General features: G+C 61.6%; 4 protein-coding genes and 10 non-coding genes across 16 annotated transcripts; 8 read left to right on the top strand and 6 right to left on the bottom strand.

Annotated features, from left to right (window-relative positions):
• Nucleotides 1-175: 175 nt before the first annotated feature.
• Nucleotides 176-247, top strand: TRNAE-CUC (transfer RNA glutamic acid (anticodon CUC)). Its single transcript has one exon. It is a non-coding gene; the product is annotated as a tRNA-Glu (tRNA).
• A 228-nt stretch (nucleotides 248-475) lies between these two features.
• TRNAT-AGU (transfer RNA threonine (anticodon AGU)) lies at nucleotides 476-549 on the bottom strand. Its single transcript has one exon. It is a non-coding gene; the product is annotated as a tRNA-Thr (tRNA).
• A 193-nt stretch (nucleotides 550-742) lies between these two features.
• TRNAD-GUC (transfer RNA aspartic acid (anticodon GUC)) lies at nucleotides 743-814 on the top strand. The gene has a single exon. It is a non-coding gene; the product is annotated as a tRNA-Asp (tRNA).
• A 1,020-nt stretch (nucleotides 815-1,834) lies between these two features.
• On the bottom strand, nucleotides 1,835-1,906 carry TRNAM-CAU (transfer RNA methionine (anticodon CAU)). The gene has a single exon. It is a non-coding gene; the product is annotated as a tRNA-Met (tRNA).
• A 253-nt stretch (nucleotides 1,907-2,159) lies between these two features.
• Nucleotides 2,160-2,231, bottom strand: TRNAA-CGC (transfer RNA alanine (anticodon CGC)). The gene has a single exon. It is a non-coding gene; the product is annotated as a tRNA-Ala (tRNA).
• Nucleotides 2,232-2,351: 120 nt separating this feature from the next.
• Nucleotides 2,352-2,433, top strand: TRNAS-GCU (transfer RNA serine (anticodon GCU)). The gene has a single exon. It is a non-coding gene; the product is annotated as a tRNA-Ser (tRNA).
• A 474-nt stretch (nucleotides 2,434-2,907) lies between these two features.
• On the top strand, nucleotides 2,908-2,981 carry TRNAN-GUU (transfer RNA asparagine (anticodon GUU)). Its single transcript has one exon. It is a non-coding gene; the product is annotated as a tRNA-Asn (tRNA).
• A 181-nt stretch (nucleotides 2,982-3,162) lies between these two features.
• On the bottom strand, nucleotides 3,163-3,233 carry TRNAG-GCC (transfer RNA glycine (anticodon GCC)). The gene has a single exon. It is a non-coding gene; the product is annotated as a tRNA-Gly (tRNA).
• An 800-nt stretch (nucleotides 3,234-4,033) lies between these two features.
• Nucleotides 4,034-4,742, top strand: LOC136001256 (histone H2B 5-like). The gene has a single exon (XM_065655361.1). It carries the CDS (start codon nucleotides 4,067-4,069, stop codon nucleotides 4,445-4,447), a length of 381 nt encoding a protein of 126 aa, XP_065511433.1. The 5' UTR covers nucleotides 4,034-4,066; the 3' UTR covers nucleotides 4,448-4,742.
• Nucleotides 4,743-5,809: 1,067 nt separating this feature from the next.
• On the bottom strand, nucleotides 5,810-6,264 carry LOC136001255 (histone H2A-IV-like). Its single transcript, XM_065655360.1, has one exon. It carries the CDS (start codon nucleotides 6,262-6,264, stop codon nucleotides 5,875-5,877), a length of 390 nt encoding a protein of 129 aa, XP_065511432.1. The 3' UTR covers nucleotides 5,810-5,874.
• A 246-nt stretch (nucleotides 6,265-6,510) lies between these two features.
• SLC27A5 (solute carrier family 27 member 5) lies at nucleotides 6,511-17,763 on the top strand. The gene is made up of 11 exons (XM_065655362.1): nucleotides 6,511-6,555; nucleotides 8,160-10,383; nucleotides 12,034-12,243; nucleotides 13,057-13,215; nucleotides 14,170-14,294; nucleotides 14,388-14,582; nucleotides 15,193-15,283; nucleotides 15,464-15,662; nucleotides 15,748-15,845; nucleotides 16,407-16,537; nucleotides 17,178-17,763. Exons 2-11 carry the CDS (start codon nucleotides 9,894-9,896, stop codon nucleotides 17,352-17,354), a joined length of 1,875 nt encoding a protein of 624 aa, XP_065511434.1. The 5' UTR covers nucleotides 6,511-6,555; nucleotides 8,160-9,893; the 3' UTR covers nucleotides 17,355-17,763.
• Nucleotides 7,074-7,146, top strand: TRNAK-UUU (transfer RNA lysine (anticodon UUU)). The gene has a single exon. It is a non-coding gene; the product is annotated as a tRNA-Lys (tRNA).
• On the top strand, nucleotides 7,317-7,388 carry TRNAQ-CUG (transfer RNA glutamine (anticodon CUG)). Its single transcript has one exon. It is a non-coding gene; the product is annotated as a tRNA-Gln (tRNA).
• On the bottom strand, nucleotides 17,316-22,300 carry THAP7 (THAP domain containing 7). Of its 3 annotated transcripts, XM_065655348.1 has the most exons (6): nucleotides 22,255-22,300; nucleotides 21,611-21,690; nucleotides 20,389-20,544; nucleotides 19,555-19,737; nucleotides 18,924-19,459; nucleotides 17,316-17,846 (listed from the first exon to the last, which is right to left on the bottom strand). In XM_065655348.1, the coding sequence occupies exons 2-6, from the start codon at nucleotides 21,688-21,690 to the stop codon at nucleotides 17,674-17,676; spliced, it is 1,128 nt and encodes a 375-aa protein (XP_065511420.1). In that variant the 5' UTR covers nucleotides 22,255-22,300; the 3' UTR covers nucleotides 17,316-17,673. The 3 variants fall into 3 exon arrangements, with proteins under 3 accessions (XP_065511420.1, XP_065511418.1, XP_065511419.1); XM_065655346.1 differs by lacking the exon at nucleotides 17,316-17,846 and having other exon boundaries at nucleotides 17,854-19,459; XM_065655347.1 differs by lacking the exon at nucleotides 17,316-17,846 and having other exon boundaries at nucleotides 17,854-19,399.
• Between the last annotated feature and the right edge of the window lie 322 nt (nucleotides 22,301-22,622).

The raw sequence follows: 22,622 nt of genomic DNA, 5'->3' as shown, positions 1-22,622 counted from the left end.
GTCCCGGGGTCGGTCCCGCTCCGCGCCGTCCGGCTCTCCAGCTCCTCGGAGGCGGCTCCAAAGCGCGCACGCTGATTGGTTCGCTGCCCGGCCCAACGCACCCAATGGGTGCGCTCCGTTTGGATCCAGGGCGGCGACGGCGAGAAGGAGGCGGCGGGGAAGCTTTCCCTAGCGCTCCCTGGTGGTCTAGTGGTTAGGATTCGGCGCTCTCACCGCCGCGGCCCGGGTTCGATTCCCGGTCAGGGAACATCAAGTTTTTCGGTTTTTATGCTTTTTTTTTTTCCCCCATCCGCTTTTCGCTTTTCATTTTTCATTTTCCAACCGGGACCACTCACCCCCTCGCACGGCACCGGGTTCCACCACGGTGCCTCCCTCCCTCGCTATGCGTGGGTGGGAGGGGGAAACCATTTAAAAAAAATTTTCAATAAAAAAACCCATCACGCCTTATTATCGCCATGAAAACGCGCGAAAGCGAAGGCACCGCTGGGATTCGAACCCAGGATCTCCTGTTTACTAGACAGGCGCTTTAACCAACTAAGCCACGGCGCCGCTCGCTCGGCTCTGCCGCCCTCTCCCTCCATCTCCGGGCGCCTCCGCCCCCGCGCGGCCCAGCTGCCCCACGCGTGTCCGCGCTGCCCCGGGTCCCCCCGCTCCCCGTGACGGCGATGCCGGGAGGGACACGCGGGGCCGTTCCCCGCCGGGGCCTTTAGGACCCCGCGGCCGCAGCGGTTGCGCAGCCCCTTCCTCGTTAGTATAGTGGTGAGTATCCCCGCCTGTCACGCGGGAGACCGGGGTTCGATTCCCCGACGGGGAGGTTACTTCTTTTCTTTGCTTTTATCTTCTCTCTACCCCACAACCCTGCCTGCTTTTTCTTTTTCCTCAGGGGAAAAAAAAATCGGGTTTTTTTCAGTGGTTTTATCCCCACTCGTTCCAGGACGCTCATGCCGGCGAGGCCAAACCCATCACCTGTACAGTGGGTGGGTGAGTCGCTACACATCGCCCGGCTCCCCCTACCTAAGGGGTTGCCGTTAACCCCCCACAACTGGCGAAACATTATTTTTAAAGTAGCAAAAGCTGCACGGCAATAGTGCGGTTGACACTACCACATAAGCCTAAAAATGACACCCGGCCGCGGCTCCGCGCCCGCCCCGTCACTCACCACCACCGACACTCCCCCTGCCCATCCCACCGCGAACTGGCCCTTCCCAGTCCCTCCGCGCGGGTTTTATATAGGGCGGGTGCGGACCTGAGTGGGAACTGCGAACGGCCCCGCTACCGCCCCCGCCCCTTCGCCCACCGACCAATAGCGCCGCTCCTCTCTCCCACCAATCAGATGGCGGCACTGGAGTTTGAATGGAAGGTTTTGGCGCCAAAGCGGGAGCGCCCGCTGCGGGACGGATCCCGGCGGCGTTTTGGGGCCTGATTTTTCCCCTCCCCGCAGCCCTGGTCATCCCGGCACCACCTTGCTGCGTGGAGCAGCTTTATTGTCCGAGCACTGAGCACCGGTTGACCCCCCCGGAGCGAGCGGGGGCGCGGTCACACCGGACAGCACCGCGCAGGGCGGGTCCGCGCTCGTCGCCCTTGCAGATCCCGCAGGCTGAAGCGCTGGGCGATCCGGTTTGATCTCCTGACTTGCTCCGGTCGACCCTGTGGGGATCTCAGGGCAGCCGCCCCTGCTAGTGCAAGAAATTAACGATATTCAGGAGAAATTCAGTAAACGTGTGTGTTCGTGGGGGCGTTTGTCCGAAGGGAGGGGCGTTGGGGACATGAGGCAAACGCAGGACAGGGGAAAAAGAAGAGATAAAAGAGGATTCAAAAGGAAAGAAAACGCAATTAGCAGAGGATGGTTTCGATCCATCGACCTCTGGGTTATGGGCCCAGCACGCTTCCGCTGCGCCACTCTGCTCCTGATTGCGGTTTGGTTCTAATTTATCTTGATAAACTATATATGAAAAGAAATTTCCTCCGGCAGCTCGGCCTGGGAGGAGACCGGTTGTGTTGCCCCAAGGGTGGGAAGAGGCGGAGTTTCCGAGGCGGGAAGAAAAAAACAGGGGTGAGGACGCCCCTCTTCACCGCCCAGTCCTTATTGCTCCCGCTCAGGGTTCCCCATAAAAGAGTCAAAAAAAAAAACCAAAAAGAAAGCGGGCTTGCCCCCCCGCTGGAGATGCCGGGGATTGAACCCGGGGCCTCATACATGCGAAGCATGCGCTCTACCGCTGAGCTACATCCCCTGTGCGCGCCCCCCGCCCGCCGCCGCCCTTGGCGCCACCGAGGCCCCGCCCACGCCGCGCCCCGCCCACTCCCGCCCTCGCGCGCCGCATGGCGGAGCGGCGGAGGCACCGAAACCGCCGGACGAGGTGGCCGAGTGGTTAAGGCGATGGACTGCTAATCCATTGTGCTCTGCACGCGTGGGTTCGAATCCCATCCTCGTCGGGGTGCTTGGAGTTTTGCTCGCTCCACTTCGTTTTCGAGGTTGCTCGCACCCCTTATTGCAACCGGCTTTTTGAGGGTCCCCGTCTACAGTTTTCCCTTTTTTTTACCAACTGGCTTTGAGGAGGGGGCGGGGGGAGTTTGTGTTGGGTCCCTGCGATTTCTACCTTCCTTTCCCCTCCCTTCGCGAATTCCGGCAGGTACGTGCACGGCCCCCCCCCCCCCGCAGTTTTCAAACACGTGCTGCCCCCCCCGCCCCGTTTATTGCAGGTGCAGGAACCCCTCCCCCATTTTCTGCAGCATTTTGCGGGGTGCAGCTTGCAGGTGCAGCAGCGCCGTGTTATTTTCCAACGCGGGGTCCCCCCTTTCAGGTTTCAGTTGCAGGACCCGCCCCACCCCGTGCGTTTTTCCCACGCCCTCTCCCCAAAATTTCAGCCACCCCGGGGGTTCCCGGGCGCGGGACGGGTCGCACCGCGGGTCTCTGTGGCGCAATCGGTCAGCGCGTTCGGCTGTTAACCGAAAGGTTGGTGGTTCGAGCCCACCCAGGGACGGAGGGAGTGGGGCGAAAAAGTTTTTTCCCCACGTGTGGTTTTAATTTTTGAGGTGCCGGCGGCAGGTGGCGGCGCTGCCACTTATTGTGTTCCAGGGGGAGAACGAGGCTGGGGGGAAAAAAAAAAAAGGGATGAAAAAGGGGAAAAACAATAAAGTTGATAAGAGGGAAAAGTAAAGCGCTGCATTGGCCGGGAATCGAACCCGGGCCTCCCGCGTGGCAGGCGAGAATTCTACCACTGAACCACCAATGCTTCCGCTGCGAGGGTTTTGGGGCACTAAAAAATAAGATGATTTAACCGAAACCAGCCCCATGATGTGTAACACTTTTTTTTTTTTCCCGCGAGGGGCAAACCCCTTGCTAATCAGGACGCCGCGCTAATTGGGATTAGTAGCAATTAGCGGCGGAAACGGTGCCTCTCGTTGGCTGCGCGCTCCCCCGGGGTGCGCGGCGGGAGATTTGAATTTCGCGCGCTCGGCGCTGATTGGCCGATGCACGCGGGTGGGCGGGGCCGCGAGGGGAGCGCGGGGGCTGCGGGGCCGAGCGGGGCCGAGCGGCTCCGGGGCTGCGGGGAGAGCGGGGCCGGGCGGCTCCGCAGCCGCCTCCTTCCCCGGGGAATCCCCGCTGCGCCAGAGCCCCCGCCCAGGAACTCGGTTCCCCAGCGCCGGCCTTACCCTCTGCTCCCCGGGTGGGCACAGGGACCAGCGCGGCTTCCCCCAGGTCAATACTGTGCTCGGCAGGATCCAAAACTCGTGCTCTGATTGGTTGAGACGCTTGCTGTGCACTGGCGACCAGCGTCCAATCAGAGCTTGCGTTTTGGAGCCACCACATTTGCATGCGCGGGCTCTCGCCCCACGGGGCGGTGCGCGCTGCCTCAGCCAATGGGTGGTGCGCGCTGCCTCAGCCAATAGGCGGTGCGCGCTCCCTCGGCCAATGGGCGGTGCGCGCTGCCTCAGCCAATAGGCGTGCGCGGCGAGTCAATCCTTCATTTGCATAACGCCGCTATAAAAGCGGCGCCGCCCGCTCGCTCCCTTCATTCCGCTGCGTGTCTGTATCGAGGTTGTAGAGGCTGCGATCGAGAGCGCGATGCCCGAACCAGCCAAATCGGCCCCCGCCCCTAAGAAGGGCTCTAAGAAGGCGGTGACAAAGACCCAGAAAAAAGGCGACAAGAAGCGGCGCCGCAGCCGCAAGGAGAGTTACTCCATCTACGTCTACAAGGTACTGAAGCAGGTGCACCCCGATACCGGCATCTCCTCCAAGGCCATGGGCATCATGAACTCTTTCGTCAACGACATCTTCGAGCGCATCGCGGGCGAGGCGTCCCGCTTGGCGCACTACAACAAGCGCTCCACCATCACGTCCCGGGAGATCCAGACGGCCGTGCGGCTCTTGTTGCCCGGCGAGCTGGCGAAGCACGCGGTGTCCGAGGGCACCAAGGCCGTTACCAAATACACCAGCTCGAAGTGAAGCGGCCGGGCCCGACCGCGGGAGCCCGCTCGGCTCAACCCACCCTAACGGCTCTTTTCAGAGCCACCCACCTCTTCACCAAAGAGCTGATTTTGCTGCTGGAATGACCCTTTTTTGTGGGGTTTTCGAGGAGCGGAACGGTTTGTAGGTCGCATGTGGGGTTGGGGTAGGTACTGGGCGTTTTGCAAGCTCCCTTTAAAATGGGTATTTTTTTTAATGTGTTTTAACATAGCAGTTTCACGGCCAGGATTACTTGTATTGCCGCTTTCGCCTTCAAACCATCGCTCAGCTCTGATTGATCAGAACAGGCGCGAACGTCACGGGGGGGGGGGTGGGGGGGTGGTGTTTGCAGTGCAGTTTTCCTTCTGGTCCGACCCGCGACTATAAACCCCTCGGGTGGGACCACCACAGCAGGTGGGGGGGGTCGGTGTATCCTATTTAGGAGTATAAGAGGCTTTATTCCCGTAAGCAGATGCCCCGTGTTTTAGACACGGATCTGTACAGTGTGCGGGCGTTGTGTTTGGCTTTGGGCTTCACTGCAAGCGGTGCCTTGTCGCCTCGTTGTTTTTTTTTTTTTTTTTCAGGGTAGAACTGAGTCTTTTCTGGGTTGCTAAAAAGCAACGACTGTACCAAAAATCGAAATTACTGAGCGGAAAAAAGCCCCGGCCGCCGGCTCCCCCGCGGCCAAGGTGGCGGTAGGAACGGAATCCAAACGCCGCGCGGTCATTGGCTGAGCGAATTCAGGACGGGCCAATCAGCGCGCGGGCTTTGGAGCCGCTTGAGAGGCGTGGTCGGAGTCGCTCCGCAGGGGCTGACCCAGCCAATGGGTGGATGCCGATTGGAGCCGTCATTTGCATACGGCCAAGCGCTGCCCGAACCGGCTCCGAGAAAAAGCGGCGGCGCTACCGAAGAAAACCCTACAAATGGTCCGGAGAGAATTTACCTGGAATTTGTTGTAAATGCAATGTGTCCTATAAAGGTCTGTTTTGAGATATTTCTGGCCCCCGCTTATAACTAAGCTCTTCTATCATCTGCTACAGAATTACCGGGTCACTCTATCAGTAGAAATTAAGCGGGTTTGTACATTTTTCAAGTCGTACTTGCCCCAGGTGTTACCAGAGCCCTGAAGCCCGTCTTGGTCTCCACTGATTTTGAGGCTGTTAATTGAGTTCTGTGGTAAAGGGGCCTCACCCACAGGGGTTTCTCCCCTTTTTGAGTCCAGGTTTTCCAGCCGTAAAAAGCACTCAGACCTGAGTAATAAATATTTAGCTCTTATTAGCATCATGTCCATGTCACCCCGGCTCCTCCAGCTCTTTTTCTGAAAAGGTCGGTGGCTCTGAAAAGAGCCTTTGGGTTTAAAAAAACGAGAATTAAAACCTCAAGGCGACAAAAACCTGGAGGTTTCCTGCAAAGCAGAACCCACCACCTCACTTGGCCTTGACCTTGTGGCTCTCGGTCTTCTTGGGCAGCAGCACAGCCTGGATATTGGGCAAAACCCCGCCCTGTGCGATGGTGACACCGCCCAGCAGCTTGTTCAGCTCTTCGTCGTTACGAACGGCCAGCTGGAGGTGCCGCGGGATGATCCGCGTTTTCTTGTTGTCACGGGCGGCGTTCCCGGCCAGCTCCAGGATCTCGGCCGTCAGATACTCCATGACGGCGGCCAGGTAGACGGGAGCGCCGGCGCCCACCCGCTCCGCGTAATTGCCTTTGCGGAGCAGCCGGTGAACGCGGCCCACGGGGAACTGGAGGCCGGCGCGGGACGATCGCGACTTAGCCTTAGCTCGGGCCTTGCCCCCCTGCTTCCCCCGACCCGACATCGCTGCTGCTCCGCGACACAAACTAACACCGCCACCCCGCGGGCCTGGCTTTTATAGCCTGCCCGGGATCGAAACGGCGCCTTCTGATTGGCTACAACGCCGGCCGGAGGACGAATAGAACAGCACCGACTTCTGGCCAATGCCAGCCCGAAGTTTGGAGCCACCTCCTGGCCATGCGGGTCGCGGCCAATCAGCGGGCCGCGCGGAGGTTATAAAAGGGAGGCGGGAGGAGCAGACGGCGACATTCGGGGCTCCGCGGGGCTGGGGCGGCGGTGAAGCGCATCGCTCAAGGTATAGATGAATATTTAGGTTATACATTAAACCTTTTAAGTATTGGTAGCTCAGGACAAGTCTGGTGCGGGGCTCAGGGCGAGCCGCTGCCTCCCCACTCCCGCAAACAGCGTTCTAGGGCTTTTCAAGTGTGTTCAGTGACTGCTGGCGCTGCCGGTTTCCTGCCGCTACGGGGGTGGGTCCCCAGGTGCTGGGCGCTGATTGGCCGCGCTGCGAGCCGGCTGCCTTCCCATTGGTCCGCAGCGGGAGAAGGGGTTGGCGGGTGGGCGGTTCTCACTCAGGTCCGTCCTGACTCTACATAAGGAAGCTCCGCGTAGTCTTTTGTGCGTTGCTTTCCGCGCTCTGGTGTGTTTTTCGCTCGTAAACCCACATTTTTATCCACACCCCCCCCTCCCAAATCCTTTTATTTTTTTTCTCTCTTTTTTCCTCGGAACCCTCGGGGTCCTTGTGCCTTAGTGACTGTTTCACCCCTGGGAGCCCGCAGCCCATGTGCCGGCGGCGGGGAACAGCGCCCCAGAGCCCGGATAGCTCAGTCGGCAGAGCATCAGACTTTTAATCTGAGGGTCCAGGGTTCAAGTCCCTGTTCGGGCGAACGCACCTTTTTGTCTTCCCTTCCCCACGCAGGGTCCCTTTCCCAGCGCGGCCCCCCCGGAACCCGCTTTGTCGTTCTCCCCCCAAAACCCCGCCCCGAGCAGGGATTTTTTTCGGCGCGGAGGCGGCGCGCAGGGGTGTGGGGCGCGGCGGAGGGACACGCGCGGGCCGGTCCCATGGTGTAATGGTTAGCACTCTGGACTCTGAATCCAGCGATCCGAGTTCAAATCTCGGTGGGACCTTCCCCTCCTTTTGCGACCCCTTGGTCACCCCGTGTCACCCCCCTCGGCACGGGCGTTGCGGGGGGATCCCTGTTCCGTGTCCCACCCCTTTCGAGGACAGTGGGCGACACTCTCTTGGGGACTTTGAGCCCTAAGCTTGTCACCCCGCAGGTATGACATGAGTTGCCCTAAACATGGTCCCCCCTGCGTGGGGACAAAATGTTACACCCCGTTGGGGACCCCATGTGACATCCCACATTTGATGTCCCGTGGGGGACCAGTGTGACGCCCCATTGGGGACCGTGTGTGACACCCCATCACGGTCCGTGTGTGTCACCCAAGGGGTGTCACCCCCCGTGTGCGACACTCCATACGTGACACCCTGTCAGGGACAACTTCTCAAGTCCCCACCGTGTCCCCCGACCCCTCCTTGGGGACCACAGGTGCCACCTCCAGGGGGAGGTGACCTCATGTCATCCTGTCCCCAAGGGGATCTGAAAGTGGCTCTACAGCCACTCTTGTACCTCTGACCCAGCCTGGGCTCTCCCAGTGCCTCCCAGTGCCTCCCAGTGCCTCCCAGTGCCTCCCAGTGCCTCCCAGTCCCCAACTTGTCCTCAGCCAGCGACTGGGGATGACGGGGACACGATGCCCAGGGGGTTGGTGGCCCCACAAGACCCCCAACCAGCCCAGCGCCCCCCCGCAGGCCAGTGACACAGAGCAGGGCACGGGGACACGAATATAGGGACGGGATGGGGACAAGGCACCATTTACCCCCCAAATTCTCTCCTTCAGGATGTCCCCAAGGTGGAACTTGGCTGGCGGGGACGTCCAGGCATGAGTCCGCCCTCAGCCCGGGCCACCATCCCCTCCCCGCGCCGGTGCTTTGGTGACACGATCCCCGCTACACCGATGACCCCTCAAAAAATGACAAAACCTCCTGGAGCGAACGGCCGACACATTTCCCGGCAGCCGCCAAAACCCCCTTGGAGCCTCGTGACCATTTCCCAGCCCGTGAACGCCGAATCGGAGGCAAAGGTGAGTGACACAGCGGTGAAACCCGGTTTGTTTTTTTGCTTTTAATTAGCGGTGAGATTAACGAGCCCGTCAAGGAGCGGCTTTGGCAGGTGCTCACGCCCACGCCTGAGATTTGAACGCCGAGCGTTGGGGTTTTTTCTCTGCTGGCAGCTTGGGGAAAGAACGACCTGTTGGCGTGACAGGGGCTGGTCCCGCTGGGGAAGGGCTGGAGCTGCGGCCGGTGGGCAAGAAAATGGGGGGGAAGGGAAGAAATGTTGGTGGGGTGGAATTTCCACCTGGCGGCAGCACTAAAATAAACAGCGGATGGGCTGATTTCCCCCGTTTTACAGTGAAAAGAGAAATGCTGGAGATGTTGAGATCACTTGGAGATGGTTGGGGACACTTGGAGATGTTGGGGATGCCTGGAGATGATTGGGGGCACTTGGAGATGGTTGGGGACACTTGGAGATAGTTGGGGACACCTGGAGATAGTTGGGGACACCTGGAGATGGTTGGGGTCACCTGGAGATGTTGGGGACGCCTGGAGATGTTTGGGGTCACCTGGAGATGTTGGTGACACCTGGAGATGTTGGGGACACTTGGATATGTTGGGGACGCCTGGAGATGTTGGGGACACTTGGAGATGTTGGGGACGCCTGGAGATGGTTGGGGACGCCTGGATATGTTGGGGACACTTGGAGATGTTGGGGACACCTGGAGATGGTTGAGGACAGCTGGAGATGGTTGGGGACGCCTGGAGATGGTTGGGGACACTTGGAGATGTTGGGGGCACTTGGAGATGTTTGGGGACAGCTGGAGATGTTTGGGGACAGCTGGAGATGGTTGAGGACACCTGGAGATGGTTGGGGATGCCTGGAGATGGTTGGGGACACTTGGAGATGTTGGGGACACCTGGAGATGGTTGGGGACAGCTGGAGATGTTGGGGACGCCTGGAGATGTTGGGGGCACTTGGAGATGTTTGGGGATGCCTGGAGATGTTTGGGGATGCCTGGAGATGGTTGGGGACACTTGGAGATGGTTGGGGACGCCTGGAGATGGTTGGGGACGCCTGGAGATGGTTGGAGTCACCTGGAGATGTTTGGGGATGCCTGGAGATGTTGGGGATGCCTGGAGATGGTTGGGGACACTTGGAGATGGTTGGGGTTGCCTGGAGATGGTTGGGGACAGCTGGAGATTCCGGACACCTCGGCCGGAGGGCTCCAAACAGCAGCCGGACAGACAGCTGGGCGGACAGACAAGCGCCCTTCCCGTGCCGGCCGCAGGGACAGACACATGGCCGCGCAGCCGTCCGTCCGTCCGGGGCGATCACCGTCGCCGCCCGGCGTGCCGGGCCACGGCTCCTGCCACAGGGCCAGAACAAATAGGGCAGGAAAAAAAAAAAACAACTCTAAAGAAGCCAAGAAACCAAACAAACCGCCCTGATCCCGGCACACACGGGGCAAAGGTGCATCTGGGACGGACCTTGGCCCCACGGCGCCCGTGGGGCCACGATGGCGTTGCCGGCGGTGCCAGCGCTGGCCGGGCTAGCGGCCCTGGTGCTGCTGTTGTGGGGGGCGGCCGCTCGTTTCGCCCCCTTCTTGTGGCTTGACCTGGTGGCTTTCGCCACGGCCACCGTCTCCGGGTTGCGGTGCCGCCGCCGCCTGCGCCGCCATCCCCCCGTCACCCTCCTGGACGTTTTCCAGGCTCACGCGCGGCGGCGGCCGCGCCGGGCGCTGCTTCGCTTCGGGGCCGAGCTTCACACCTACGGGGAGGTGGAGGAGCGGAGCAACCGCGCCGCCCGCGCCTTCCAGCGGCGCCTGGCGCTGCGGCCGGGCTGCGCCGTGGCCGTGCTGCTGCCCAACAGCCCGGTCTACGTGTGGTGCTGGCTGGCGCTGGCCAAGCTGGGCTGCCCCATGGCCTGCATCAACACCGGCGTGCGCGGCCCCGCGCTGCGGCACGCGCTGGCGGCCGCCGGGGCCACGCGGCTGCTCAGCACCCCCGGTGAGTTTTTAGGGGGGACCCAGGCGTCCGGGGGGGGGTGGGCGCGAGCGGGGACGCGCGGCAGGGGCTGCACACGTGCGGCGATAGCGGTGTGCACGGGGCGGTGTTTGCACGTGTGGCGGTGTTTGCACGTGTCTGCACGTGTGGCAGTGTCTTTGTGCACGTGTCGGTGTTTGCACATGTGTCGGTGTCTTTGTGCACATGTCGGTGTGTGCACGTCGGTGTTTGCACGTGTGTCAATGTCTGCATGTGTGTCAGTGTCTGTGCATGTGTCTGCACATGTGTTGGGGTGTTTGCACACGTGTCGGTGTCTTTGTGCACGTGTCGGTGTGTGCACATGTCGGTGTTTGCACATGTGTCGATGTCTGCATGTGTGTCAGTGTCTGTGCATGTGTCTGCACATGTGTCGGTGTTTGCACATGTGTCGGTGTCTTTGTGCACGTGTCGGTGTTTGCACATGTGTCGGTGTTTGCACATGTGTCGGTGTCTTTGTGCACGTGTCGGTGTTTGCACATGTGTCGGTGTCTTTGCACACGTGTCGGTGTCTTTGCACACGTGTCGGTGTCTTTGCACACGTGTCGGTGTTTGCACACGTGTCGGTGTTTGCACACGTGTCGGTGTCTTTGTGCACGTGTCGGTGTGTGCACATGTCGGTGTTTGCACATGTGTCGATGTCTGCATGTGTGTCAGTGTCTGTGCATGTGTCTGCACATGTGTCGGTGTTTGCACATGTGTCGGTGTTTGCACATGTGTCGGTGTTTGCACATGTGTCGGTGTCTTTGTGCACGTGTCGGTGTCTTTGTGCACGTGTCAGTGTGTGCACGCGGTAGTGTTTGCACGTGTGTCGATGTCTGCATGTGTGTCAGTGTCTGTGCATGTGTCTGCACATGTGTTGGTGTCTTTGTGCACGTGTCGGTGTGTGCACGTGTCGGTGTTTGCACGTGTGTCAATGTCTGCATGTGTGTTAGTGTCTGTGCATGTGTCTGCACATGTGTCGGTGTCTTTGTGCACGTGTGTCAGTGTCTGTACGTGTGTCTGCACGTGTGTTGGTGTCTGTACATGTGTCTGAACGTGGGGATCCTTGGGGTGCCCATTTGGGGTGCATTGGGTGCCCACTTGGGATCCTTGGCGTCCCCATCTTCTTGGGGTGCCCATTTGGAATCCTTGGGGTGCCCATTTGGGGCATGTTGGGTGCCCACCTGGGGTCCTTAGGGTCCCTGTCTTCTTGGGGTGCCCATTTGGGATCCTTGGGGTGCCCATTTGGGGCATGTTGTGTGCCCACCTGGGGTCCTTGGGTTCCCCCTCTTCTTGGGGTGCCCATTTGCACATTTGGGGCATGTTGGGTGCCCATTTGGGATCCTTGGGGTGCCCATTTGGGGCACGTTGGGTGCCCATTTGGGATCCTTGGGGTGCCCATTTGGGGTGCATTGGGTGCCCATTTGGGACCCTCGGGTGCCCACCTGGGGTCCTTGGGATCTTCATCTTCTTGAGGTGCCCATTTGGGATCCCTGGGGTGCCCATTTGGGGCACGTTGGGCGCCCACCCACTCTCTTTGGGACCCCCCTCTGAGCGCGCTCCCCATTTGGGCTTCCCGGGACGCCCCCCCCTCGACCTTGACCTTGACCCCCCGTCCCCGCTGCGCCCCGGCAGAGCTGCGGGCGGCCGTGGAGGAGGCGCTGCCGGATCTGCACCGCGACGGCGTCCGCGTCTTCTACCTGAGCTCAGCGTCGCCCACGCCGGGCGTGGAGCCGCTGCTGCCGGACATCGAGGCGGCGTCGCCGGAGCCCGTGAGCCCCCAGCACCGCGCCGGTGTCACCTCCAGCTCCACCGCCCTCTACATCTACACCTCCGGCACCACCGGTGAGCCGGGCCAGGGCTTGGGTGCCGCGGTGGGGAGGAGGTTGGCACCCATGGGTGGGCTCTTCTCCAACCCCATCAAGGTTTGATCGCGGGGTGACGATAAACCGTGTGGCTTTTTATTAACCCCCTCTCCCTCGCTTTTCCCTGTTAGCCACCCCCTCCCCACTATATACAGAAAGGACAGAGAGTTGGAAAAATTAAAAATGTTTTACTAATAAAAATAGGGAAAATAATACAAAACCAATGTTGAAAGTCCCAGCAAGGTCTCCGGCAGCAGGAGACACCCAGAAGTCCTAGAGTGGACTCTGCAGCCAACCGGAGCCAGGTTCAGTCCGTCACTAGGGCCTCAGTTCGCAGGGACGACTTGCGAGGTCCTCTCCTAACATCGGCCATAAGGAAAAAGGGACGAGATCCTCGTGCTCCCCCACTTCTGCAGGAAATATCACACGAACGGGACGGAATACTCACTTGGTCGGTTTTGGTCGCCCCGTTCGCTACAGGAGAAACTTGTTTTTAACGAAACCAGGACAAACCCCCACCGTGGTGGTGACCGTGTCAGGGTTGGAGGCTCCAAGAATGGAACCGTGTCCGTGGGTCTGTCCTCGGTGGGGTGGGACCTCCCTCATCTGACCCTGAGCCCAGAGCAGATCCCACCCCGACCAATGGGCGCATCCGGATGAGGTTCCTCATGGTCTGGAGACCTTGAGGGATGGGGACCCACCACCCCGAAGGGTTTCGCTCATCCCCAGGACCTCCCGGCCCACACAGGGACCCCCCAGGAGAAAAATTCCCACCCTCTGCTCCCACCCCCAGGGTTGCCCAAGGCCGCGGTGATCACGGAGATGAAGCTGATGATGGTGACCAACCTGGTGCGGCTCTGCGGGCTGCGGCCCGACGACGTCATCTACACCACGCTGCCGCTCTACCACTCGGCCGGGCTGCTCATCGGGGTAGGCGGTTGCTTCGAGCTCGGTACGGACCCCCCCGGGCCAGCAGGGGGCGCTGCGGGGCCAGGACGGGCCGGGGGCGTGGGTGGCTGGACACCCGGGTGGGTGGAGAGATGGGTGGATGGATGGATGGACACAGGGATGGATGGACACCTCAATGGACGGATGGACGGATGGATGGACGGACACCTGGATGGATGGATGGACACCGGGATGGACGGATGGATGGATGCCTGGGTGGATAGAGAGATAGATGGATGGATGGACACCTGGGTAGATGGATGGATGGACACCGGGATGGATGGATGGACACCTGGATGGATGGATAGATGGGTGGGTGGATGGACATCTGGATGGATGGATAGATGGGTGGATGGATGGGTAGATAGATAGATGGATGGATGGATGGACACCTGGATGGATGGACATCTGGATGGATGGGTAGATAGATGGATGCACATCTGGATGGTTGGACATCTGGATGAATGGATGGACACATGAATGGATGGATGGGTGGACACCTGGATGGATGGGTGGACAGCTGGATGCATGGACACCTGGGTGGATGGATGGACACCTGGATGGATGGATGGACATCTAGATGGATGGACACCTGGATGGAGAGATGGATGGATGGACATATGGATGGGTGGATGGACACCTGGATGGGTGGAAAGATGGGTAGATGGGGGGATACATGGATAAATGTGTGGGGAGAGGGAAGAGGAAGATGGGAGGGACGGAGCTGTGTCCACGGATGAGTAAGCGATGGACAGACAGATGGGTGGACACCTGAGATGGACAGACAGCTGCTTTATGGAGCAGAGGAAAGAGGTGGATGAGAAGAAGACAGGAGGAGAAGGGTGTCCACATGGATAACGGGTGACTGTGCGGGTAGACAGCCATGAGACACTCGTGGGGATGGACGGACGGACAGAGGGAGGGATGGGGAAGGGTAACCGTCGCCGTGTCCCCGCAGGAGCCACCTGCGTTCTCCGGGCCAAGTTCTCCGCCTCCCAGTTCTGGGATGACTGTCGCCGCTACAACGTCACCGTCATCCAGTACGTGGGCGAGCTGATGCGCTACCTGTGCAACACGCCCAAGGTGAGGTCCCCCCAGCCCCAAACCCGCCCCGGGGGGTGAAGCCGCCGCCGTGGGGGACACGGTGAGATGGTCCCTCCCTTTGTCACGCCCCAGCGCCCCGATGACCGCGAGCATGGGGTGCGCTTGGCCTTGGGCAACGGGCTGCGGGCGGACGTGTGGAAGGAGTTTCTCCGGCGCTTCGGGCCCGTCGCCATCTGGGAGTTCTACGGGGCCACCGAGGGCAACGCCGGCTTCGTCAACTACGCCGGGAAGATCGGCGCCGTGGGCAGGGCCAACGTCTTCCTCAGGGTGAGACCGCGGCGGGGGGACATCGGTGCCTTGGGGACACCACCTCAAGTTGGGTTGACGGCGAGAGCGGGGTGTCCAGGACACCGTCTTCGTGGCGGTGACAACCATGACCTCCCTGGAGACGCCAACGCTGCCCGTCACGTTGGGTGGATGCACAAGCAGGATCTCCAAGATCCCATCTTTACATCCTCCGTCTCCTTGGCCAACGGTGACTCAACAGCGTTGACTCCAAGTCAAGTCAGTTTTGGAGCGGCCATGGTGACCCGGATGCCCCTCGTCATCCCACAAAAGGCCACTTCGGTGTCACATCTCACTCCCCAACCACCCAAAAGCTCCAAAAATAAGATTTTTCCCCCCGTTCCAGCTCTCGGCGTCCCCTCACGGGTTTTGATTTGAAAGAACACGATGAGCTTGGTCAACCCTCAAATCGATTCAATCAAATCTTCTTTCAATATAAAGAGCAATTAGCTCAGAGGGGAAACGAGCGGCGATGTGGGGATTGGGGGGTGTTTCTGTGGGTCGGGCCTGGCACTGGAGGCAAAGTCTTGTTGCTCTTTTCTTGTCCCGTGTTTCTCCTCCACCCACCACTCTCTCCCTTTTGTCCCTCCAGAGTTTCGCTCCCTATGAGCTGATCGAGTACAACGTGGAGGAGAACGAACCCATCCGTGACGAGCGAGGTCTCTGCATCCCAGTCCGCCCCGGTAAGAGCAGCTCGGCCTCTCCAGGGCCACTTTTGGTCCTTATCACCATCACCTCGGTGGCTTGAAGGCACCAGAAACCCCTCAAAGAAACCAAAACGTCGCCCTGGTGGGACACGGACACGTTCCCCGGCGCTCAGGAGGTCACTGACCAACCTCCAACCTTCTCCTCCCCTCCCGAAGGCGAGACGGGGCTGCTGGTCATCAAAATCACCAAGAACACCCCCTTCCACGGCTACGTGGGTGATGCCCAGAAGACGGAGAAGAAGATCTTAAGGGACGTCTTGGTGAAAGGCGACTCTTACTTCAACAGCGGCGACCTCCTCATGATTGACCGGGAAGGATTCGTCTACTTCCAGGACCGAGTGGGAGACACTTTCCGGTAACTCCGACGTTCTCGCGCCCGGACGGCGTCGCCCGCCGACCCGAGCGTCCCCTCACGGCTTCGTCCTTTTCTCTTCCCGTAGTTGGAAAGGCGAGAACGTGGCCACGACGGAGGTGGAGGCCACTCTGGCCATGGTGAACTTCATCCAGGAGGTCAATGTCTACGGCGTGTCCGTGCCGGGTGAGTCGGGCCGAAAGAACCACCTGCTGAATGTTTCAGCCACGGGAAGCGTCCCCAAAACGGTCCCGGTGGCCACCAAGAAGGCGAAAATAGGAGATGTTCCCCCCAAAAGGAGCGCCCAACTTTGGTTTGGGTGCATGATGGGTCTTCAGCGTGGCCCTGGGGGCCACCGCGAAGGCCGGAGTGCGACGCGGTCACCCCAAAACAAGCGTCTGGTTGTGGTTTGGGCCAGCACAATGGTCTCAGTGGCCACCAAGAACAGCATAATGGGACTCGGTTGCCCGAAAGAAGCATCTGGTGATGTTTTGGGCAACCAAGATGTCCCCATGATGGTCCAGGGGGCCACCAGGAAGCCTAAAACGGGAGACACCCCCCCAAAATAAGCATTGGGTGTTGTTTTGGGTGCCCAACGTCCCTCCGCCACCATCCCAGTGGCCACCACGAAGCTTCAACCGGGCCCCGTCCGCCCCAAAAAACGAGCGTCCGGTGCCGTTTTCGGACCCGGGGGCCGGTCCGGTGGCCACCGAGAAGCTCCGGCCAAGCGTCGGTTGTCGCCCGCAGGGTGCGAGGGCCGGTGCGGCATGGCCGCGGTGCGCCTGCGCGCCGGCCAGCCCTTCGACGGCCAGCAGCTCTACGCCTTCACTGCCGCCGCGCTGCCCGGCTACGCCGCGCCGCGATTCCTGCGCATCCAGGTCAGTGCGGACGACAGCGCCGTGTTCGGGCGGGCGCCCGGCAAATTCGGCTGCCGGCCAACGCGGCGGCGCCCGGTTCGAGGGGCAGTTTCGGGGTCCCCCCAGTTTCCAATGAGTTTGTGTCCCCCAATTTCCAATGACGGTTCCAGTGTCCCCCAATATCCAATGACAGTTTCGGTGTCCCCTGGTTTCCAATGAGTTTCAGTGTCCCCCCAATTTCCAATGACAGTTCCAGTGTCCCCCAATTTCCAACGACAGTTTCAGTGTCCCCCCAATTTCCGATGAGTTTCAGTGTCCCCCCAGTTTCCAACAAGTTTTAGGGTCCCCCCAATTTCCAATGAGTTTCAGTGTCCCCCAATTTCCAATGAGTTTGTGTCCCCCAATTTCCAACGAGTTTCAGTGTCCCCCAGTTTCCAACGAGTTTTAGGGTCCCCCCAGTTTCCAACGAGTTTTAGGGTCCCCCCAATTTCCAGTGAGTTCCAGTGTCCCCCCAATTTCCAGTCCCGGTTTCCCACCCCACTATCGGTGCCACCACCAGGGTCCCCATTTCCCACGGTGACGCCACCACCAGGGTCCCCATTTCCCCCTATTGGTGCCACCACCCGTCCCCCGGCCGCGGTGACACCGTCCCCGTCCCCAGGACACCCTGGAGGTGACGGGGACGTTCAAGCAGCGCAAGACGCAGCTGGTCCGCGACGGCTTCGACCCCGACGCCGTCACCGACCCCCTGTTCTTCCGCGACGACAAAGCCAAGTCCTACGTCCCCCTGACCCGCGACACCTTCGCCGCCATCCTGGACATGAAGCTCAACCTATAGAAACGGCCCCAGCACGCTAACAGCCCTCCTGGTGATTAACGAGGCTAATTTGGGGCTAATTATGCGGTTCTCGCACCCTCGGTAGCCGCGCGGGAGCACAACGGGCTGGTCTCGGCGCTCGCCGCCCCGGCTGCGCCAATTAAAGGTTTAATTCTGATTATTTGGGGCCGGGCGGGCGCTTGTGAGGGACGTTTTTTGGGGGACTTGATCCACTCATCGTCCCTTTTGGGGACCCGGAGACGCTCCCGGCCCCAAATTCATCCCACCCCGGACTCCTTGAGCTGCGTTTGCTCACAAATCTGGAAAAAAACCCTTTGATTTATTTCCCCCCCGAGCCCATTTTCTGTGTAAAGCAGCCGGGGGGACCCCCCTGCACACCCCACGACTCCAAATAAATGTTATTTCTCCACTTTGTGCCGGATCCGTGAGCAAAACCACCTCGGGGACGCGACCGCCGGCCGGGATTAAACCCCCGCGATTTTTGGTTTTTTCCTAGAAAAGGTGAAATTCTTTATTTACAGACCTTGGCAGCGGCACCGGGACGGTGGCACTCGCCGCTGGGGCTGGCGGGCTGGGGATCGGTGGGGACACATGGGGGTTCATTGGGGACATATGGGGGTTCGGTGGGGACACCCCGGAGTTCGGTAGGGACACACGAGGACTTGGTGGGGACACGTGGGGGATCACCGGGGACACATGGGGGTTTGGTTTGGACACAAGGGGGTTCAGTGGGGACACATGGGGACTTGGTGGGGACACACGGGGGTTCACCAGGGACACATGGGGGCTTGGCGGGGACACACTGGGGTTCAGTGGGGACACACGGGGGTTCAGTGGGGACACCCCGGAGCTCACCGGGGACGTAAGGGGGTTCAATGGGGACATCCCGGGGCTCACCGGGGACACATGGAGGTTCACCAGGGACATAAGGGGGTTCAGTGGGAACACCCTGGGGCTCACCAGAAACATAAGGGGGTTTGGTGGGGACACCCCGGAGCTCACCAGGGACACACGGGGGCTCTTCAGGGACACGCCGGGGCTCACCAGGGACATAAGGGGGTTTGGTGGGGACACCCCGGGGCTCACTGAGGACATAAGGGAGTTTGGTGGGGACACCCCGGGGCTCACCGGGGACATAAGGGGGTTCAGTGGGGACACCCCGGGGCTCACCGGGGACATAAGGGGGTTCAGTGGGGACACCCCGGGGCTCACTGGGGACATAAGGGGGTTTGGTGGGGACACCCCGGGGTTCACCAGGGACATAAGGGGGTTTGGTGGGGACACCCCGGGGCTCACTGAGGACATAAGGGGGTTTGGTGGGGACACCCCGGGGTTCACCAGGGACATAAGGGGGTTCGGTGGGGACACGCCGGGGCTCACGAGGGCCATAAGGGGGTTCAGTGGGGACACCCCGGGGCTCACGAGGGCCATAAGGGGGTTCAGTGGGGACACCCCGGGGCTCACCAGGGACATAAGGGGGTTTGGTGGGGACACCCCGGGGCTCACCGGGGACACCCCAGAGTTCACCAGGGACATAAGGGGGTTCGGTGGGGACACCCCGGTGCTCACCGGGGACACGCTGGGGCTCGGCGGGGACACCCGGGGACTTGCCGGTGCCCCCGCGGTGCTCAGCGGCTCCTCTGCGGTGCTCGGCGGCCCCTCGCCGTTCGCGCTGCAGCTCGAGGAGGCGCAGGCGCAGGCGCTGCTCGCGCCGTTTACAGGCCTGGAGCTGCCGCTGGGCTTTGTCCAGCGCGTCCAGCGCCGCCTCGGCGCGGCGTTTCCAGAGCAGCGCGCTGCCCACCTGGTAGCTGTGCTCGCTCTGGATGTAGGCGCCGGCCGGCGGCGGCAGCCGCAGCATGTACAGGGAGGGGGACACGGGCTGGGGGGGGGACGCCTTGGAGTCACAGGGGATGGGGGTGGCGTCCTCGTCCCCCGCCGTCACCAAAAGGCCATCCGGGAGGGGGGCGCGGGCGCCCGAGGGGCCGGGGAGGGCCGGGACGCCGCCGTGGTCACCGGCCGGGGGGGCGCCGGGGTCTTCGCTTTCGCTGGGGAAGCAGGAGACGTCGGGGAAGGGGGGGTCCGGCGGGGAATCGGGGGGGTCCCGCCTGCACGGGGACGCGGGTTTCAAGGAGTTAAACGGGGAAACGGCGGCGGCCCGGCGGCGCGCGTCCCCCCCCAACCTCCCCGCCTCGGGACTCACCTCCACCTCTTGGTGGCCCGAGGGGGCTTCGGGGGGTCGCTCTGGGGCGGCGGGGGCTTCAGTTTGGTGGCTCGGGGGGTCGCTCTGGGCGGCGGGGGCTTCAGTTTGGTGGCCCGGGGGGGTCTGGGGGTGGCCAACTCGAAGACGGTGGGTACGGCCCCTTCCTTGAGGCGGTGGTAACCACTGCGGGGGGGAAACGGGGGGCAGCGAGGGACAAGGGAGCGTCTGTCAGACTCCCTGGGGGGTCCCAAAAGCCCAGAGGGTCCTCAGGACGGGTCCCCAAAAGCCCCCGGGGGTGCCCGCAAGCTCTAGGGAAAACTTTGAGGAAGTTTAAAAGCCTTGAGGGGGGGGTCCCCAAAATGCCCTCAGGGTGATCTGTGGTGTCTCTTGGGTGGCCTAAAGCCCTGGGGGGAATTGGGGGGGCTCCCAAAAGCTCTGGAGGACCCATAACCCCTGGGTTCCTGGGGTGTCCACCCGAGACCTTAGTGGGGGGGTCCCCCAAAGCTCTAGGGGAAGGTTTGTGCCCCCCCCCAAAGCCTTGGTGAGGGTACGTGGGGGTGACCGCGAACCCCCAAAGTCCTGGGGACCCCCCAAAAAGAACAAGGGAGGAGAGCGGGGGGGGTGGGACCCCCCAGCTGGGAAACTGAGGCGGGGGGGGGGGGTGTCAGACCAAACCATTTCCACACATGGAGGGGGGAACAGCCCAATCAACCCCCATGGCTGGAAGAGTCCATTTGAAATCAAAGTGGGGGGGGGTGTCATTAATTAGGCTGACCCATTTAGCGGGGGCGGGGGGGCGCCACGACCACCTCGTTAGGTCCCTCGTTAAGCTACCTGAAGCCGACTATCTCGAAGCAGCTCTTCTCGAAGTGCTGGGAGCAGAAGTAGATGTACTTGGAGGCCGGGTCCCAGCGCCCCTCGCCGCTGGCGTCCCGGCGCCGGCTGTTCTCCAGCCACAGCGCCCGCCGCGGGTTGTCCTTCTTGGGCAGCCTGGGGAGGGGGGACACACACATACGGGGGTGAGCGGCGAAGCGGGGGCCTCAAATCCCCCCCCGCAGCCCGTTTTCTGTAAGGTTGGATGGGTGTCGTCGTCCCCCGGTGTCTGCAAATGGAATGGCCCGGGGTGGCTCAGTGAAAGGGGATGGGGGTTAAACCATTCTGAAAATGGGGGAGTCGGGGGGGGAGGGGGGGGGAAGAACACACACCTGGGCCAAACCATTGCTAAGGAGGGGGGGGAAACACACCTGGGCAAAACTATTGCTAAGGGGGGGGGACAACACACCTGGGCCAAACCATTGCCAAAAGTTGGGGGGAAAAAACACATGGGCCAAACCATTGCTAAGGGGGGGACACACACACCTGGGCCAAACCATTGCTAAGGAGGAGGGGGAAACACACCTGGGCAAAACCATTGCTAAGGGGGGGGACACAACACACCTGGGCCAAACCATTGCTAAAGGGGGGGACGCCTGGGCCAAACCATTGCTAAGGGGGGGGAACAACACACCTGGGTGAAACCATTGCTAAGGGGGGGGGGACAACACACCTGGGCCAAACCATTGCTAAGGAGGGGGGGACAACACACCTGGGCAAAACCATTGCTAAGGGGGGGGGGGACACCTGGGCCAAACCATTGCTAAGGGGGGGGGAACGTCTGGGCCAAACCATTGCTAAGGTGGGGGAACAACACACCTGGGCCAAACCATTGCTAAGGGGGGGGGACAACACACCTGGGTGAAACCATTGCTAAGGAGGGGGGGACAACACACCTGGGCGAAACCATTGCTAAGGGGGGGGGGACAACACACCTGGGCCAAACCATTGCTAAGGGGGGGTGACAACACGCCTGGGCCAAACCATTGCTAAGGGGGGGGGGACAACACGCCTGGGCCAAACCATTGCTAAGGGGGGGACACCTGATCCAGCCCAAACAAAATCCCAAGGCAGGAACAGGGAGACCCACCCCCCACCCCGCCGAGCCAGAGCATTTTGGGGGTTAACAAAGGGGCCAAGTCGGGGGGTCCACCCCCCCAAAAGTGGGCGCAGGGGCACCCACCGGTGGAAGGAGATGCCTCGGTTGCGGGTCTCCCGAGTGTCGCGGGTGCAGCAGCCGGCAGCAGAGCAGTGACGGGGCATCTGGGGCGGGGGGGGCGGGGACACACACACAGAATGCAGGGGCTGAGAAGAATCTCCCCCAGGAAACCCCCCCCTGAAAATTCAACGCGGTCCCTGCCCCCCCAAACAGCCAGATGCTGAGACCCTCCCCCCCCACCAGGTTCCCCCCAAATCCCTGTTACCCCCCCATAAGTCACCCCAGGGCCCCCCCAAACCCCATGTTCACCCCGTTGACCCCTTGTTGCCCCCCCCTCCCCGGACAGTCCTTGTCCCCAGGTGCCCCCCAGAGCTCCCCCAAAGCCCCAGTGCCCCCCAGTTTCCCCCCTCCATGAAATCACAGGGGGATCCCCAGGACCTTTTGGGGGGGGGGGGGGGTGCAGCCGTTGCTAAGGGCCCTTCGCAACGGCCGTGGTTGCTAAGGGGGGGCCGGAAGGGGCGGGCCCGGAGCCCCCCGGGATCGGACACCCCCTCCCCGTTCCCCACCGCCAGGGGCTGGTTCCCGGGGTCGGTTCCCGGGGTTGGTTCCCGGTTCGGTTCCCGGTTCGGTTCCCGGGGTCCCCCCCCCACCCCAAAAACCGGCCTCACCTCGGCGCTCCCATCCCGCCGCCAACTCTCGCGAGATTCCGCGCGATCTCCCCCAACCCCTCGCGAGAGCCCCCGCGCCCCGCCCCTTCCCTCCCGTCCCTCGCCCTCTCATTGGCTGCGCCGCCGCCGAGGGGGCGTGGCTCACGCCCCCCGCCCCGCGCGCCCCGCCCCTTCCCTCTCATTGGCTGCGCCGCGGCGGTGGGCGGAGCGCTCGCGCGCTGAGCCCGCCCCTTCATTTGCATGCCGCGCTCTCATTGGCCAGAATCACCCGGCCCGTTTCTTAGCAGCCATGCAAGCCCCGCCCCTCCGCTGCGAGCGTTTCAAGGCTCCCCCCGGACGAGGTTTGGGGGCGTTTCAAGGCCCCCCCC

Source organism: Caloenas nicobarica, chromosome 39, assembly GCF_036013445.1.
Source record: "Caloenas nicobarica isolate bCalNic1 chromosome 39, bCalNic1.hap1, whole genome shotgun sequence".
Lineage (NCBI taxonomy): Eukaryota > Metazoa > Chordata > Aves > Columbiformes > Columbidae > Caloenas > Caloenas nicobarica.
The sequence above is the reverse complement of the archived record's forward strand: the minus strand, read 5'-3'. Positions and strand labels throughout refer to the sequence as shown.

Coding starts and splice junctions, on each gene's coding strand:
- SLC27A5 (XM_065655362.1), top strand. CDS start 9,894: ATGGCGTTGCCGGCGGTGCCAGCGCTGGCCGGGCTAGCGGCCCTGGTG. Junction 14,583..15,192: donor GGGCCAACGTCTTCCTCAGG/GTGAGACCGCGG, acceptor TTGTCCCTCCAG/AGTTTCGCTCCCTATGAGCT. Junction 15,284..15,463: donor CTGCATCCCAGTCCGCCCCG/GTAAGAGCAGCT, acceptor CCCCTCCCGAAG/GCGAGACGGGGCTGCTGGTC.
- THAP7 (XM_065655346.1), bottom strand. CDS start 21,690: ATGCCCCGTCACTGCTCTGCTGCCGGCTGCTGCACCCGCGACACTCGG. Junction 20,545..21,610: donor CGAGGCATCTCCTTCCACCG/GTGGGTGCCCCT, acceptor CCCCCTCCCCAG/GCTGCCCAAGAAGGACAACC. Junction 19,738..20,388: donor TTCGAGATAGTCGGCTTCAG/GTAGCTTAACGA, acceptor TCCCCCCCGCAG/TGGTTACCACCGCCTCAAGG.
- LOC136001256 (XM_065655361.1), top strand. CDS start 4,067: ATGCCCGAACCAGCCAAATCGGCCCCCGCCCCTAAGAAGGGCTCTAAG.
- LOC136001255 (XM_065655360.1), bottom strand. CDS start 6,264: ATGTCGGGTCGGGGGAAGCAGGGGGGCAAGGCCCGAGCTAAGGCTAAG.